The 18,853-nt window shown below is 44.3% G+C and overlaps 1 protein-coding gene across 2 annotated transcripts in view; it reads right to left on the bottom strand.

Annotated features, from left to right (window-relative positions):
- The window catches only part of Hadha (hydroxyacyl-CoA dehydrogenase trifunctional multienzyme complex subunit alpha), a 46,400-nt gene that overhangs the window by 11,946 nt on the left and 15,601 nt on the right, over window positions 1-18,853 (bottom strand). For both annotated transcript variants that reach the window (XM_004839129.4, XM_087216580.1), the window contains 4 exons: window positions 7,681-7,803; window positions 6,969-7,087; window positions 4,964-5,020; window positions 2,484-2,593 (listed from right to left, as the gene is read on the bottom strand). In XM_004839129.4, the coding sequence (XP_004839186.1) occupies window positions 2,484-2,593; window positions 4,964-5,020; window positions 6,969-7,087; window positions 7,681-7,803 (409 nt within the window). The remainder of the gene's footprint in view (window positions 1-2,483; window positions 2,594-4,963; window positions 5,021-6,968; window positions 7,088-7,680; window positions 7,804-18,853) is intronic.

Below are 18,853 nucleotides of genomic sequence, written 5' to 3'. Positions count from 1 at the left end.
TCACCCCATGGTATTTTGCAATAGCTTTGTCTACCCCATTGCTGTCTCTTCCAATTCTAAGACCAGAGATCTGAAGACTAGAGATCACATGTGATTGTTCTTTTTAGTTTTCAATAGTTCTGGAACAATATACCATTTAGTAAATGAGTAAAAAAAAATTTAGAGAATTACTTCCTCCAGCACTCTGGGAGGCTGAGGCAGGAGGATCACTACAAGTCCGAGGCCGGCCTGGGCTACACAGTGAGTTCAAGGACAGCCTCAACTATAGTCAGACGCTGTCTCAAAAGAAAATAAAAAGGGCCGGGATGTAGTTCAGAGCCAAGGCCCTGGGCTCGTGCCCCAAACCCCAATCATTTCCTTCATAAAAGAAACCCAAGTTTGCAGCACTGTAGACCTATAGACCCGATAGAGGGATAAAGTTTTATTCCTAATCATTCTGATTATAATGTTTGAAAATCATACTCAAATCCTAAAAAGGCACCTTAATTTCAAGTCCCAGGAGCATCTCTCAAGGGGAGCTTTGTAATAACACAAATGTTTATCAGCTACCTTTTCTTTAGTATCTTCCCCAAGTTAGGTCAACTCTTACTCCATCCTGTTTCTCTATTTAGTTCTGGTTTTTTGAATTTCTGATATAAAATGATTTTTGTTTTAACTGCAAATGCTTGTGCAAAGATATATAATGCAAGTTTGGGAGTGTTCTGTTACAGTTTTTTCTGCGCTGTGGTTGTTCTTTTTTTTTGGTATTGGGGATCGAACTCGGGACCTTGTGCATGCAAGGCAGGCAGTAGAACCACTGAGCTAAATCCCCAGCAGCGCTGTGGTTTTTCTAGGGGGAGGAATTTTCATAAGCTACAGTGCTTTGGCTCTCGTTTTCTTTTTTCATTGTTTAGTTTTGTTTTTTGAGACAGGGTCTATGTACCCCAGGCTGGCCTCAAACTCGCAGCAATCCTCCTGCCTCAGCCTTCCAAGTGCTGGGATCAAGGGTGTGCACCACCATGCCCAGCCTTCTTTTTTCATCTTTTGCTTTAATTGATGCTGCCTCTCTTTTTTTGTGCATTTGGTACATAATCCCAATTTCTCCAGGTGGTTTTAACACCATCTGCACATGTCTATGCAGTCAGGAGAAGCAGGCTAACGTGACAGATGAGGCTTCTCATCTGAGAGTCACCTCTTCTGCTTTTTTTTTTGAAAAGGCAGATGGGCTTTATTTTGTATCAGATTAGCTGATCTCTACTCTGTTCAAAATGAGCAGATAGGACACCCCCACCCCTCAGCACCGGACACGGCCCAGCTTCTCCCAGGGCTGGGGGGGCGAGATGCCTGGTATCGGAAACGTGTCCCGAGGCTGTCTCCCCGCTACTGAGCTGACAGCAATCTTTGTGCACATGGAGGGACGGGAGAGAGAGAAGTTAGAAACATTCTGACTTCTGCTTACCCTCTCCACAGAGAACAGGGCTTTGTTCTCCTTGTTAATCTGTTTGATCTTTGGAGAAAGTGTGAAGAGATGTAAATTTAAGTGGCAGCATTATCTCACTCTACCATCCATGCAAGGGATGGCCAATGTTAGGGGCCGCAGACCCCAACTGGGTCTCTTTGGGACCCATCGCTCAGTGCTGGGGCAGGAGTTCGAGTTGTCTTTCAGACTATTTGGAAGTCAGCCCTCCTGGCTACGATCTCATCTGTCTCACCGTGCCTTCTCATGTGTCTAGTCTATCTTGGGTTGGAATCTCATTAAAAGTGAGAGGACCAGAGGGCAATCAGGTTAGGTGCTTCTCTTCAATCCCTCACCAATAATTCAGCTAACACAGGGTTTTTCAACTTCAGCACTACTGGCTTTTTGGACTTGAAAACTTTTTCTGTGGGGTTGTCTTGTACAACGCAGGTTCGGCAGCATCCCTGGCCACTAACTACCCCATTTGTGACAACCAAACGTGTTCTCAGACGTCCGCTGGAGGCTCAGGCTGAGAAGCACTGAGCTCGAAGGAGAGTGGAGGGGCATCAGTAAAGTTCAGAAGCTGCAGTGCTGTGAGGCAACATAACTCTGAGAAAGGCTTCTGACACGACAGGCCAAGTACAGTGTCCACTGCTTAGGTAGTAAGCACAATGAAACGAGGCCTTCTGTGTTTTAATGAGGAAGAGTGGCATCTTCCTACAGATGGCACCTTAGAGAGAAGACCACTGAACAGGGCGGAGTGCATGTGTTTCTTTTAGGAAGAAGGACCTAACCCAGCTTCTAGAGGACAGCAGGATGTGACAAGAAAGCTCTACGGGAGTTGCTTGGAGGGCCTAGAGGAAACTCAGCAGAGGCAGAGCTTTCGAAACCAAAATGTTCCCGGTAGGAAGACAGCCTCCACTGTGCTCAGGACACGAGACATTGGGGCAAGACCGAATTAATACACTGGTGTAACTCTGGTTCTGTCGCTCTTCAAAGCTTTGCACACAATAAAACTCCCAAGGGATTCCTACAGAGTTTAACTTACTTCACTTCCTTCTGCGGAGTTCCAAATTTATTTTTCTTGCACAGGACTTGGCCATGATACAGTCCCATCAAGGCCTTTGATTCTTTGGTCATGGCAAGCTCTCCAAATTTCTGAAAAGAAAAGGCAAATGAGAAGAGGTGGGTCAATGGTGGCAAACCTATGGCATGCATGTTACTGTGTCTTTATTTTAAGACAAAAGATGTTAATGTATGAGTTGTTTTTCCTAAACTAAAACCTCAGGATTCAGGTTTAATGGTAGTGTTGGCACTCTGGGATAAATAAGTGGGCTTTGGGTTGTTTGGGCACTGGTTTCTAAAAGAATCGCCATCACTGGTCCAGGTGACGTGGATTCCTTCGGTTCATTTTTCTCTGGAGCAGGGGCAAAGCACACAACGCCGCAGAGGTCCCAAGGGTCTCAGCAGCACCTCCACTGCAGAAATCTGTCTCCTGCTGATGTGTCGTCTCCTTACTACTTCCTACTACTTCTGGAGCTCTTCATGACTGCTGCTTTGAAATAAGGCTTTGTACATGTACAACCAAGTCCTTGAATTCTTTACAGCAAGGAGGGGGAACCTCTCTTGGAACTGGAGTCTCAAGGGCCGAAGTGGGCCTTTATAACTGTCTCCACCCACCCTCCTGGGTTAAGGACTGGAAAGAAGAGGCCCAGAGATATTCCGGGACTTGTGCTCCAAGCCATTCTCCTGCAGAGTGTCAGAAGCGGAGCTTGAACCCAGGTGGACTCTTAATGCCAGTTCTTTCTCCACAGGAGTGGTCTACCCACCGGATACCTACACCTTTCAAAAGTATCCTAACACTCTTGGAGAGTGAGTCACAACTCAGGGGTTATCCGTGTAAGAGCTAGAGTCTAGGTTTGAATCTTGGTTCTGTCATTTCCCTACTGCAAAGCTTTCTTCATCCTTAAAATAGGAAAACCAATACCTATTCTACAGTGTTGTTGTGGGGATCAAATGAGAACACTATTAAAATTATCAGAATGTACTAGTAAGACTGTGTGTATAAATAGCATTTCCAAGAAATGCCGGGCATGGTGGTGCACGCCTGTAATCCTGGCACTCGGTGGGGATTGCCACAAATTCGAGGCCAGCCTGGGCTACATAGTGAGTTCATGATCAGTCAGAACTATACAGTGAGACCCTGTCTCAAAAAACAAAACCAAACCAAAACCAAAGAAGGAATCCTTTCAATAAAGTTGCTTTCATGGCCTAATAGAATGTAAAATAAGGTTCCCCAAAGTGAATGCTTTATCCAGTACACTTGTGATTTTCAAACTGTGGCTAAAGATCCATCAGTGGTCATGAATTTAGTGTGTTGAGAAAAACACTGTGTATATAAAAGAGGCAGAACATAGTATCCTCTTGGTATCCATGGGAGACTGACTGACTTCAGGACCCTTGATGATACCAAAATCCACAAGTGCTCAAGTCCCTTACATAAAATACATTTCCATATCTTCCCACACATTTTAAGTCTAAAGCTATAAATTTAGTTGTTACATTGTATTGTTTAGAGAATAACAACATGAGAAAAGTCTGTACATATGCAGTATAGGTGAGATTTTTTTTTCCTGAAAATTTTTCTTGCTGGGGTTTGAACCTAGGACCTTGTGCACGCTCGGGAAGCCCTCTACAGCTGGGCCATACCCCAGGCTCTTTCCTCAAGATTTCTGGTCTTTAGCTGGCTGACTCTTTGGATGTGGGACCTGTGGATATGGAGAGCCAACTTATATAGAAAATACCAAGCAATACACAGTGAGGGCAATTACTGCTTTATCAAATGAATGCTTCAGTTTTTCTAAAAGTGTATGTATGTGTATCTGGTTATGATTTTTGAAAAGATCAGAAATGTCCAATGAACAGTGTAGTACCAGAAACAGTTTTCTGGAATCTGACCCAAGTTCTTCAGACATTTTTTGTCCTATTATCCTATTATGGAATTTTTCAGAGATTGGTTAAAACTTAAAAACAACCCAAACCAGTTAAATCTTCAACAACACCAACGTGTTAGAAAAGTGGAAGGGGTGAGGCTGGTCCTCTAATCCCTCTGATCTCTGTCTTTTATTGAGTATGAGACACTTTCCATTTCCTAATTCACCAAAAAGAGGCTGGGGTTCAACTTTTCATGTCTAGGACCTAACAAGTAAAATAACTTTTCTACCACGCTGTTCATTTTATCACAACAAAATCAGCTCAAGTGCACAACAAAACTGTCCAAATGGTTCGTTCTGAAAGGGTCCTAACTCCGCTCCTGGTCTTTCTAGTTGCAACCTCATCACAGAAAGCGAGTTCAGACATCTGCAGACCACCAGTGTTTTTTCCCGTTCACAGAGATTAATCATAACTGGAAGAAAAAACTTTTACCAGGACTTGGATATCTGTCTTACTTTTTCAGCATTAAACAGAGTATCGGATCTCTGGCTTTCCTGTAGTCTATAATAAAAAATTGGAAGGAAATAACCCTACCTGTGACTCAGCGAGATAACCAGCATCACTCCCTTGTTCGATTCCAGTCTTTACTGCCTAAAAAACATGGAAAGCACTTGTTGAGCGTTGGAATAGTTTGGTGAGATGTACCGTAATGCTGAAGAAGATGATGAGTGTCATTAGCTTTCGGAGCAGGCGACAGTCTAGACCTGTGAGGTGGGGAGGACTCAGGGCCCGCAGCTCTGGGCTGACTGAATTTCCCATCTCTGAGGCACCGCTGGACCTTACACAGAACAGAGGCAGGAGGAAAGAGAAGGCTCATGTACGCAACTCTTTGTCCGGAGACAGGCAGACCCTCAGCGTCCACTTTCAGTCCGTTTCTCTCTGTACTTTCTTCCTCAGAAGCACGATCTAGTTTATCATATTAACCATCAACTCTATGAAATTCAATTTCATACCCAGGATAAGCGCTATCCTAAGTACAATGAAGTATAAAAGACAAAAAATCCTGAACCCAATCGTCATAATTTATGGGAATGACAAAAATTTATATTCTTAACCCTAACTTCTCTGTCTGTAGTACTATCACTGTAATTTGCTATAATATCTATACTCAGCACATCTAAACTTAATTGCTAATCCCTCTTTGGCAAGTTTCTGCTACCTCCGTACTTTTACTATCATACCTCAGTGTGCTACTCAAACTTCAAGCCTAAATTATTAAGTGCTGGCTAACTCATCGCTCTACTTTGTCTCTTTCCATTTTTACCCACTACCACGGAAATGGATGCCTACAGTCTCCACAGGACAGAGTAAAATCTGTCGATTCATTAGGGCCAACCTTCTGAACCCTGGCTTCGATCTGCCTTCCTACAGACCATTCACTGTTCACCATTCATGGAAGTTAGTCTCCTTCAGTGCTCCTGGAGGAGCCTCCTGCTCGGCACCGCTTTCTCTTCACCCATGCTCCATTCACTCTGGGGCTCACGTCAGGTCCCACGAGGCTCTTCCTGACCACGCTGGCTCCCTCCTCTGTGCACTTAGGAATTGTCCTGTCCTAACTGCCTGGCATTAATTTTATGCTGCCTTGTGTCTTTTTTTTTTATTTTTATTTTTATTTTTTGCTGCCTTGTGTCTTACACAGCTGTCTACATTACCATGAGAGTTCAGCCAACCTCCCACCAGCCCAGGCTGAGAGATGAACACAGGCAGGGCATCATGTTTCATATTTTCATTTCAGTTTTGTGGTGCTAGGGCTGGAACCCAAGGCCTTGTATGCGCTAGGCAAATGCTCTACTACTTAGGTCCAGCCTCAGCCCATGTTTCAGATTATGTAATCTGATGTCTTCTGCTCATAATATATTTGCTGATGGATACATTCTCTGATTTTGAAGTCTGATTATACACTCTCTTAATCTTGGATTCTTCATACTGAAGAGTTGTAGGTTTTGAAGTCTACTAGTAGAGGTTATTTCAGCTCTGTGACCATTTTAATCATCCCCCTTGATCTTTTCCAGAACTTCTCTATATCATTACATGTTCTTAACAATTACAGCAATGGGGAAGTCTCTGCGGGCCTTTAGGTTCTGACAATGCTTTTGACTAACAACCGAACACAGCCATCAGTTTTGCGTCAACTGCCTCTTTTTTTTTTTGGTACTGGTGATTGAACTCGGGATCTTGAACTTTCGAGGCAGGCGCCGGAACCGCTGAGCTAAATCCCCGGCCATCCAACTGCCTCTTAATGCCCAATATTTTACTGGCTTGGTTATGCTGATATTACTTAGGTTTCTTCCTTGCTTTCTTACTGCAGTTTTAAAACCCAAGGACCAATGAGTAGTCTGGCACCATCTCTCCAAATCTATCACTTTACATGAGCCCTTGTAGCTTGCTATGCTCTTCCCTTATTTTAGCAGAATTAACTAATTTTAACAGCAGAATTAAGAGCTTTAGTACTGGTGTGCATGGTCCAGAAGGGCAGCAGAGTACTGGTCTACAGGAGGGGAGGGCACAGGAGGCAGGCGGCGGGAAGGGAAAGACTCACATCGATTATCTTCAGAGGTGCAGGATAAAGCCCTTTGGTCTGCTTTCGTACTTTTTCTTCCACTGTTTTGTAAACCTGTTGCCTGACAAATGGGATCCTCATGGCATATGATGTCAGCTCTGGAAGGTAAAGTGCTTTTAGATGCCTGCTGGAAAGAGCCTGGCCTCCCTTGTTAGTTTGTTCTGTAAACTCCATAAAGATGTAGTAATTCCGGATATGTATTCCAATACACACAAGCTAAATGTCAACCAACGCACTGTTTCAAATACACTTTAGTTGACTAAATGTTAAAGCTAGGTCTTACATGTGTGTTTATTAGATTATTATAGTATTCTACTTTTGCATTAAATCAATATTTAAAATTTTCCAAAATAAAGTTAAAAAAATGATTTTAGCCAGGCATGGTGGTGCAAGCCTATACTCACAGCACTCAGGAGGCTGAGGCAAGAGGACTGGTGCAACTTGAAGCCAGCCTGAGCTAACAGTGAGTTCAAGGCCAGCCTGGACTACCTAGCGAAACCCTGTCTCAACACCCCTCACCCCAAAAAGCCTTTAACTTGCTTAAGGTTAAGGACTTGATCCCAGGGCAGAGCTGTGACATCCCTTAAGGTCACACTTAGAGGAAATAATACATGCACTTCTTCCTCCTTTTGAACAGCAAGTGAAACTCAATGGTTAAGAAAGAAGTTCTGTCCTCCAACAAGACACTCACTTTCTACCAACCCCTTGTCTCTCTTTGGCGTGATCTTCTTATCAGCTAGTCCTTTGGCAAACATAACTGCAACTTCCTCCAGGTATTCAATTGTCCGTTCTTCTGGAGGTTTCACTCCTGGTCCTGTAAAAATGATTGCAGCAGACTGAATGCAAACGAGGCTTAGATCAGCCCCAAGAAGGCAAAACCCAGGCATGTGCAACCCAAAGGCTGCAGCTCGGCCTTCTACTTCCGACCAGAGATGGGTGGCTGACACGGCCATGAACGTGGGCTCTACCAGGGGAGCAGCACTGAGCAAGGGTGCAGAGTGTGCTCCAAGTGGAGAAAAGGACTTTTTAGCCCGACTATCACTTCTGTAGGATGCAGCACGTCTCATGTGGCCAGTACTCTTGCTGTAAAACTGGGGAAAAAATGAATAAACTATAAAATCATTTGTAAAGTCAGTGAAAACTGGGGAAGCACGAGGACTATATAAACTAAAATTCCAGTGCTGGAAGAGCCTAACTCAGGTGAACTGACAACTGCGGGTCGTTTTCTTTTTAAGAGTTTGTGACACTTTCTTGTGTGGGCTGAAGACTGGACTTGGCTCAAGCTGAAGGACTCTGTGGGAAAGTGAAGCCATCAGAATTCTGGTGGTCATGTACAACAGATCAGAAGCTAGGAAAAACCAAGAGCAAAGCCAGTTTCCCCCTTAGAACTTTTTTAGAATTCCAAGATGGCTTAGATGGCTGAAGAGAAAGGAACAGAAAGGCAGTACGAAATCTCAGCATCATGATGTTTGGCACACAAAGTACTTCTCTCCAGAAAGACCTGCAGCAAATTTCCAGCTGGTTCCACTCAAGGCCTGTGCCAGCATTTGACCTGCAAGATGCAGGAGGTTAGAGTGGGCTTGGGCTGTGGTTATAGCTGCTGCAGAACACATACATGTACACAATAGGTCTGGGTTTAATCCCTAGTGCCCCCCACCACAAATGCACGGATACACAAGTGAGGCTCAAATATCTAAATAACATTAATTTATAGGGCTGTGAAAAGATACCCACCAGACGTGCAACCTCAAGTCTGCAAGAATAACACTGGACGAGGTGGCTGCAGTCTGTAAAGTAACCTCAGGCAGTCCTGTGCTACTTAGGAAACAAAACCCAATAGAAAAAGGAGCCTACCCTAAACAAGCAATCTCTTCCTTAAGACATCAGTCCTATTTTTTTTTTTTTTGGTACGGGGATCCAACTCAGGTCCCTGAGCTTGCAGAGCAGGCGGTGAAACCACTGAGCTAAATCCCTGGCCGAATCCGTCCTATTTTGAGCCTGTATAGGAAAGGAAGAAAAATAACTAAGCCCAAAACTTCTGAGTGGCCAAAGTAGACAGCGTTAAAAAAGTTGTAACACTGTGGGAACTGCAGGGAGACAAGGGAGCTGGGATTGTAGAGCAGATTACTGCAGAGCAGGCACCGCATAAGAGGGATCTAGACAGCGGCTCCTCCAAACCTCACACTGGATTAGCAGCAGACTGTCTCTGAAGAAGGAAAGATCAGGAAATCTAAATATTTGGCATTAAAAAATATCCTGGATTGGCCAGGGATTTAGCTCAGTGGTTTCGCTGCCTGCTGTGCAAGCACCAGGACCCGAGTTCGATCCCCAGTACCAAAAAAAAAGAAAAAAAAATATCCTGGATGAAGTCACACTGAAAATAGCTAACAGAGCTTCATTTTTGTGAAAGTGAAATTTCTGGAAAGAGGTGAGGGAGTTAGAAAAATATTTGAAGAAGCAAGTAGCCAAAGATGTTTCTAATTTTGATGAAAACAAAAGATGATACATTCATGTAAAACAAACACTAAAAAACCTCAAACAAACCCAGGCATAACATAAACTGCTAAAACCAAGCCAAATGTGGTGACACATGCCTTAATTCAGCACTACAGGAGGCTGAGGCAGGAGAGTCACAAGTTCAACCCTACTGTGACTTTGTCTCCAAAAAAAGAAGGTGAGGGTGTGTGGATGTAGCCCTCAGTTCAAAAAATTGCCGAAACTAGTCATAAAGAAAAAAATCTGAGAGCAGGTAGGGGTTGGGAGTGGAAAGACTATATACAGAAAAGATAAAAGTAATAACAAATATTTTATCAGGAAATTATATAAGCCGCAATACAGGAGACATTTATAAAGTACCAGAAGAAAACCACTGGCAATCTAGAATTTTATACCCAGCAAAAATACCTTTGAAAAGTGAAGCTGAAATAAAGACTTTGTTGGACAAATGGAAAGGTTAAGAGAATTAATTGCCAGGGGGCCTACACTACAGAATGGTTAAAGGAAGCACCTCAGGTTTGAGGAAAACCAGATCAGATGGACATCTGGATCTGCACAAAGGATAGAGTTCCCAGAAATGGTAAATATGAAGATAAATGTAAAAAATACCTCTTTTTCATTTTTTATCTCTTCAAATAGTAATTGTCCAAAACACAAATGTCAATATATTGAGGAATTTGTAATATGCAGAAGTTAAATGTACAACAACAGCATAGATAAGAGTGAAAATATTCTTTTAAGGTTCTACATTACACATGAAATGATAAATTGTTTGAAGACAGATTATGACACATTTCAGGTGTATACTGAAAACCCTAGGGCTGTGATGGCAAACTTTTTAGAGACCAAGTGCAACCCAAACCCACTTATTTATCTCGAAGTGCCAACACCGCAATGAAACCCAAACACTGAGGTTTTGGTTTAGAAAAAATAATTCTACGTTAACATCTTTTGTCTTAAAAGAAAAACACAAAAACACATGTGCCATAGGTTTGACAGCACTGCCCTGGAGCAATTATGAAAAGGGAAAAGTAAAGTAAAAGGCCAGTAGTGAAGATAAGAAAATTATTAACCCAAAGGAAAGCAGGAAGAAAGGAAAGAAGATGATCAAAGAGAAAACAAGTAGCACTGAGAGAAGAAGTGCCAGAACCATGTGGTGTATTGTGGAGGACGGCAGCAAAGGCCTATGGAAAGTGGCCTGTCAGTGCGGGTTTACCACCCTGGACCTGGTCAGTCCTCTCCAGGGTTGCAGGCACACCTTCCCCACTACTGTGAGAAGTGTTTGTGAGGGGAGGCCCAGAGCACATGACAAGCTTTGTGGTTGCGCTCTTTGTAGGTCAGAAATTACACTAGGAACTGCTATCAGCAACCAGGATCCCTAAATGCAACAGGGACACTGGGATCCCCAAGTGGCAGGGGCCGAGTAGCAGCACCTAACTGCCACATGAAGGTGGGCATGGTTACCAGCAGGGGCAGTAGACCAAAGCAGTAATTGGAATAGTCTGACTTGAGGAGATCTACGGCACTGGCTAGTTCATCATGGTGTTCCTAGAAAAGAGACATGGGTAGTCTACTAAATTCTTACTTGTTCTACATAAGCAGGATTCCAGGTCTAGAAAATGGAAGTGTAACTTGAATCACGGCGGGGGTGTGGGGTGTGAGATAGAGAGAGAGAGGAGAGGAAGAGGGGAAAGGAGAGGGGGAAGGGGAGGGAGAGGGAGAAATGGCCCTTCAATTAATTCCCAGAAATGAGCCAGTTCACAGACCCAGACCTCCTGAATGAAGGGGAAGCTGAGTCCCCTTGAAATTTTACTGTTTATATTTTTCCTAGTCTTTTAAAAAGGACACTGGTCATGTGCCTTGGGGAAAGGGAAATACCATAACAAGACTTTCTGGAGATTACATCGGCTCTGAACTGACACTAACTCCAGGAGATCCAAATGTCCCTGTTGTCCACCAGAGTACGGGCTTCTGAAGTTACACGATTGATGGGCTTTTAGGCTCAGATCTGTCACGGGGGCTTTATGGGTCCCTGAGCTTGTCCTGTGCTTATCTCCCCGGTTCCATAATGTCTAAGCGGAACGGGCACACTCAGTAACCGGCAATAACCCCATACTAGTCCCCTGACTTGCTGAGTAAGGACTCTTAACGATGGGAAAGGCCAAGTGAAAACCGGAAACTGCCTTGACCTCATACAGTAAAGCAAAATACCACAATCCTATAAGGACTGCAGAGATGAGGCCCATCATGAAGGACTCGAGATGCACAGGAAGTGATTCCTGCAATCTCCTTTCAACTTGCCTATTCTGGCCTGTACAGGACACAGATGGGTCTTGGAGAATGACAGGGATTATCATCAACTTAATCTGGTGCTAACTGCGTTGCAGCTGGTGCTCCCCATATGATTTCCTGCTTGAGCAGATTAACACACCCCCATGTTCCTGGTACTGTACCATACATTACTGATCGCTTTTTTCTTGACACCTGCTGGTAAAGACACTAGAGCGTGTTTTCAGCTGGCAAGGCCTGCCTGCAATGTTTTTTCACTGACTCACCTTAGGGTGTGTGTACAGCTCCCCAGCCATATATCCCAGTGTAGTCCCCTTTCACAAGACATCATGCTAGTTCATTACACTAATGATATTCTGCTGAACGGATCGGGTGAGCAGAAGTACCAACTACTCCAGATATTTTGGTAAGATATTTGAGCAAGAGAGCAGGAAATAAATCCCACAAAATATTCAGGGTCTTCTGCCTTAGTGGAATTTCTAGGGATCCAGTGGAGGACACGCCAAGGCACTCCTTTTAAAGTGAAGGATATGTAGTTGCATCTGGCCCTCTTACTAAACTGAAAACAGGCACCATATCTGGCAGGCTGCTTCGGTGTTCTGAGACAATATATTACTCATTTGGGGGCTACTCCAGCTGTTACCAAGTAACTGAAAAAGCTGCTAGCCGAGTGGGGCCCAGGACAGCACCAGCAGTCCTGCCATTCGGGACATGTGATTTGAACATGCTGGTGCCTGAAGGGTCAGGGCCAGAAAGAAGTTTGGAGTCTTCAGCAGGCACCTAAGGGCGACCACAGTGCAAGCCTTGGGGTTTTAGGAAAAGCCCTCCCATCCTGTGTGAATAATCATTCTCTTTTTGAAAAGCAGCTTGTGGCTTTCAGTGAGCCTTAGGAGACTCAAAGCTTAACTATGGGCCATCGGGTCAGCAGGTGACCTGAGCTGCCCATCATGAGGCGATGTCACCAGAAGCACTAGACCTCAAAGCTGGTGGTGCACAGCAGCACTCCACCACCAAGGGGAGGTGGTGTAGGAACACCGGCCTCAACAGATCCGGAAGGCACAAGCTGCAGGAGGAAGTGGCAAACCATCCCTGGCTCTTCCTTTTCTCCCCTGTTGCCTGTACCTGTGGCCTCACTGGGATTCCCTATGATCAGCTGACTGGGGAGAGACAAACTCTGGCCGGGCTGGTTTGTAGGCAGTTCTGTGTTACACACAGGCTCCGCCTGGAAGTGGACAATGCCACGTGACGGTCCTCTCTGGGACAGCGCTGAAGGGCAGTGGTAAGGGACAGCCCCTCAGTGGGTAAAACTTCAAAGCAGTGTACCTGGTTTTTCATTCTGCCTAGAAAGAAAAATAGAGCTAGGAGTCTATTCTGATTCATACGCTGTGACCAGTGGTTTGGCTGTATGGCCAGGAACGTAGAAGGAACCTTGGTGACAAGGTATTAGGGGCTGAACTGTGTTCTCTCAAAATGGGTAAGTTGAAGACCCAGCCCCAGTACCTCAGGATGTGACTGTATCTGAAGATGAAGCCTTTAAAGAGGGGATTACGTTAAAATGAGGCCATCAGGTTGAGCCCTGCCGCAGTCTGAGTTGTGCAGGATGAAATCTGGATGCACGAAGACACCAGGATGTGTGTGAACAGCAAAGACCACACGTGGACAGCGAGAAGGGAGCAAGGCAAAGAAAAGAAGCCTCAGAAGAAAAAAAACTGCTAACCCCCTATAGAAGACTTCTGGCTTCCAACTGTGAGAAGTTTTTTTGTTGTTGTTTAAACCACCCACTTGTGGTATCCGGTTGGCGCAACACTAGCAAAGAAACACAAAGACACCTGCGGAACAGGTATGGGGACAGATGTCTCTGAACAGGCACATAAGTGAAAATATTGTGGTCTACGGGAATACTCACCTACGGGTGATTTCAACTGTCAAGTGGTCAGGCTGGTCGGTCCTATGGATATGAGTCTGTCTTTCCCCAGTCACTTGTGACTTTGTGTTATAAACCAAGTGGCCACTCGAGGGCAGGGCTGCAGGTAACTCATGCGCTTAGCAGCAGGACCTGGCTATCGCCAGGGTCCGTGCTCAGTCAGCCAGCAGCAGGACAACACCCTCCCCGCCGGAGTCGCCCCACGGTGATCTGGCAGCTACTTTGGCGGCAAGCTCATTACAGTGCCTGCTTCTGTCACAGAAAGGGCACCGGGACAGAGTGGAACAGACACTGTGGAGATCTGCCTTCTTGACACCATGTGTGGACTTGCAGAGCTTTTGGCCTCCATTGTGGTATCCCACACGGCATCGCTTCTGAAGAAGAAACTCATTTCATAGTGACTGAGGCACAGCAATGGGGGCTTTGCTGAGGGCAACCTGCGCTCCCCACCATCATGAAGAGCTGGCGTAACAGGACAGCGGCATGTACTTTGGAAGACTCGGTCTCAGTGCCAGCTAAGTGGTAGTATTTTGTAGGGCTAGGTCAAGGCCCTCCAGGATTTTGTATTTAAATCAGCTTCTAATACACAGGATTTATGGATTCGGGACCCTGAACTAGAATGCCCCGCGATTAGTCAATGGAAATCCACAACAATCAGCTCCACACAGACTGCTAATGGCCTAGACCCTTAAGCAATGTCAGTCTCCCCGCCAGCAAAGAATCATGAACCACTGAGGTACTTCCTGAGCGCAAAGTGAGTAAGACATGGGTAGGAGAAATATTGCCCTCCACCCAGCACACTTGGTGTGCAGCCAGCATCTCACGGTCCCTAAGGGAGGAACAGTCAAGGATTCCGGTCTCCTGGGCTGGCTGGTCTCTCACACATATTCCATTCCTAGCCTAGATACCTTCACTCCTGGGTCTCTTTATATGCGGCCAAAGGCCAGGGCCTCCTTACTGAGGGAGGAAGGTAGAGCCTGAAAGACACTCTCCCCATTCCCAACCGACTCCTCCCCCAAGGCCCAGAAAGCTACAGGAGGCTTTGGTGCAGGGCTTCTTCCATAGTGGGATGACTTCACTTACACCGTAAGCCACCTGAGCCCCCACCCCACGAGGGAAACGGAAAGAGGAGGAGGAGCCGCTGCTTCCTCCAAGTTTAGCCCTCTGCACAAAACACTGAAATACTGTAATTATCTTTTTTTTTTTGCCATATTGGGGATTGAATTCAAGACTTTTGCACTGAGCTACATCCCCAGCCCTGTTTACTCTGTTCTTGGATACAGGGTCTCACTAAGTCACTAAGTTGCTCAGGCTGGGTTTGAACTTCTAGCCTCAGCCTCTCACAGCTGGGATTATAAGCACATGCTACAATGCCCAAGTGAACTGATTACCATTAAAAGACTTCAGTTATTTTCAGGGCTGGGGATTTAGCTCAATGGCACTGCGCCTGCCTCACAAGTGCAAGGTCCTGAGTTTGATCCCTGGTACCAAAAAAACAAAAATCAAAAAGGCTTGTAATTTTCAGGCTGGCTTGTTGCTTTACTTGGCTACTGTGACACCTGACAGCTCAGCCCTCTGTCTAGATCAGCTGAGCACTACACAGAAATATTGACTGTGATGGCTGTATTATTTTGTTATGAATGTTTGTATGTAATTAACCGAATGTTTGTGTTTTCTTCTCTATCTCCTTATCATCTAAGACACATTAATAGGTAACTTTATTATCACAGCATTTACATTACAGAATATTACAGAAGAGTGAATTTCACATAAAGACTTTGCAAGATTTGCGCTATTTTGGTCATATTCAGGACAGCTGCATTATGTTAAGTGAAGATAAGACAGACTGTTACTGTCTATCTGGGGGTTAAGTGTGGTTTAAGGAGATATGCATGGGTGTCAGGCTGAAAGAGGGGGACTGTTAGTATTCGGATGCATCAGCTTGGCTATTCATGATCCCTAGCTGTTTGGTTTTTTTGGTACCAGGGATCGAACTCAGGACCCTGTGCTTGCAAGGCAGGTGGTGGAACCACTGAGCCAAACCCCTGGCCCACAAAGATGAGCCTTCTTTTTTTTTTTTTTTGGTATCGGGGATTGAACTCGGGTCCTTGTGCTTATAAGGCAGGTGATGGAACCACTGAGCTAAATCCCCAGCCAGTTGTTTGTTAATCTAGGCACTGTTATGAAAATATTTTACAAATGTGACTAAAAGTCATAATCAGCTAGTAAATCATTAACATTGAAAATGAAAGAGAAAACATCATTAAGGAACATAAATGATAACTTCCCTCCGATTTAGGGTGGCTGCTATATACAATAGCTGCCTTCTTCTTCCCATAATCCCCTGCTCCCCGCCTAAAGCCACCCCAAGATGGCTTCTCCCACCACAGGGCAACCTTCTTCCCAACATGCCCCTACTCCCACCAAAAGAGTAACCTAATACTTGCTCTCCTCCCAACAGCTAGTGACCTCACAGGCTCCTCCAGTCCCTAGCCACTACCTCACTCAACCCCACCCCAGCTCCTACAAGGCCCAGCCCAGCTCGTGTAAGAAGCGCTCCCCGTCCCGGCCATATAGCTTTTGTCTCTCCTTTGTTCAGAGACAGCCTCGCAGATCGTCCCTGTAATAAGGGCTTGTTGTGGCTTGGTCTGGTCTTGGTTTTCGGATTTTTTACCTGACAATAAAAGTATTAAAATAAGATGTGAGTGGTGGCACAAGCCTGTAATCCTACCACTCCGGGAGGCTGAGGCAGAAGGATTACAAGTCTGAGCCCAGCCTGGGCAACTGAGGTAGACTCTGTCTCAGAAAATAAAATAAAGGAATCAGCTGTGCGTGGGAGAGAGATGAGAAGGGGGAGCCTCCCACAGCGGTCTCAACAGAGGCAGAAAAGGCAAACTTCAACACACATTCTAAACAAATTATAAAAACAGAACTTCTTCAATGAGATAAAGGGCATAGACGAAAAGCCTACAGCTAACAATGTACTTAATGGTGATGTCTGCACCAAAAACTGGGAACAAGTTAATAATATTTGCCTTCACCATTTCTACCCAGTATTGTACAAAGGTCTTAGCCAATGGAGTAAGTCAAGAAATAAATGACATCAGATTGGAAAGGGAGAAGACAAACTACGTAGACAACGTGTAGAAAATCCACAAAAACCCCACAAACAACAAAAAACCCAAAACCAAAGCAAAATTAATAAATGAGTTTTGCAAAATAACTTAAGATCTATGTCCAAAAATCAACCGCATTTCTATACTAATGAGAAATGAGTAAAAACAGCTTAATGGGCTGGGAGGTATAACTCAATGAGAGAATACACGGTTAGCATTAGGAAGCCCTAGGTCCAATATCCAGTGTTACAAGCAACAACAAAAACTGTACAAAATGATTTAAGAAGATCAAATATGTAGGCATAAATTTAAAAAGTGTGTTCAAAGCCAGGTGTGGTGGTGCATGCCTATAATTCCAGAACCTGGGAGGCTGAGGCAGAAGGATCACCGGGAGTTGGAGGCCAGCTTGTGCTACGTGGTGAGACCTTGTCTCATAAAAACCAAAGCAAAACAAAACAAAAACATGTTCAAGAGCTGTTCATCAGCCAGGCATGGTGGTGCATGCCTGTAATCCCAGCACTCTGGAGGCCGAGGCAGAAGGATTGCCTCGGGTTTGAGGCCAGCCTGAACTACATAGTGAGACCATCTCAACAAACAAACAAACAAACAAACAGAGTTGTTCATCTAGAGGTATAAAACAATGCTGAGAAATGGAAAACTTCAATAAACAGAAAGATGATTCTGATGAAATGTCTTTTAAAGATGTCAACTCTTCCTAAATTTATAAAATGTTTCAATGTAATGCCAAAGACCCAACACATAGTTTTGTAGATACAGACAAGATGATTATAAAGTTTGTATGCAAACATAAAGAAACTATCATATGCAAAATAACTGTGAAAGAAGAAAATCAAGTTGCAGGTCTTATACTGCCTGATTTCACAATTTACTATAAAAATACAATAATCAAGACAATGTAATAGTGGCTAGGAAATCCACATTATCGACTCAAACACATAGGATCAATTGATTTTTTTTTTTGATACCAGGGATCAAACTCAGGTCCTTGCGCTTGTGGGGCAGGTGGCGGAACCACTGAGCTAAATACCCGGCCCAGTTGATTTTGTTTTCGGTACCAGGGACCAAACTCAGGACCTTGAGCTTGTCAGGCAGGCGCGGTGCTACTGAGCTAAATCCCAGGCCCTGGGTCAAGTGGTTTTTGACCAAGATGTCATGGTAATTCACTGAGGAAAGAATCATCTTCTCAGCAAATGGTACCAGAACATTTGGATATTCATATGCAAAAAGAAAAAAAAGATCCTTAACCTTATTTCCCGTCACATACAAATATGAACTTAAAATGGAGAGAAGACCAAAATGTAAGAGTCAAAACTAGGAATCTTCCAGAAGAAAGTCTAGGAGAAAATCGTTATGATCTTGAGTTAGAGAAAATCCCCGTATATCACATAGTTGATAAAGAACTTGTATCCTGATATATAAAGAACTCTGAAACCTTGGTAATAAGAAAAACTCAATCAAGCAAGATTCACACGAAAGATACTCAATATGACTACAAAATGTGAAGTGACAATGAAGTATTACAATCCTAACAGAATGACTAAAATTAAAAAGAATGACCAGCCAGGTACAGTGGCATATGCCTGCAATCCCAGAACCCAGGGAGGCTGAGGCAACTTAGTGAGACACGTCAATTAAAGTAACATAACATAACATAACATAACATAACATAACATAACATAACATAAAATAAAGTAGGGCTGGGGATGTAGCTCAGTGGTAGGGAGCCCATAGGTCTGATTCCCAGTACCACAGAAGAGACTCACCATGTAAAGTAGATGGAAATTAGAACACTTATATGCTGGTAAGAATGCAAACTGATACAACCACTTGGGGAACATAGTCTGATAGTTTCTTAAGAGCTGAACACATTAGTCATATGGGCCAGAAAGTCTAGTCTTCAGTATTTACCCAACAGAAATGAAACGTATGTCCATGTAAAGACTTGACCCATGTTCATAGCAGCTTTATTCAGAACAGGCCCAAATAGGAAAGCACGCAAATGTCATCACTCAGGGAAT

Source organism: Heterocephalus glaber, unplaced genomic scaffold, assembly GCF_053883595.1.
Source record: "Heterocephalus glaber isolate CG9 unplaced genomic scaffold, H.glaber_assembly_v1.0 deba00001457, whole genome shotgun sequence".
Taxonomy (NCBI): domain Eukaryota; kingdom Metazoa; phylum Chordata; class Mammalia; order Rodentia; family Bathyergidae; genus Heterocephalus; species Heterocephalus glaber.
The sequence above is the reverse complement of the archived record's forward strand: the minus strand, read 5'-3'. Positions and strand labels throughout refer to the sequence as shown.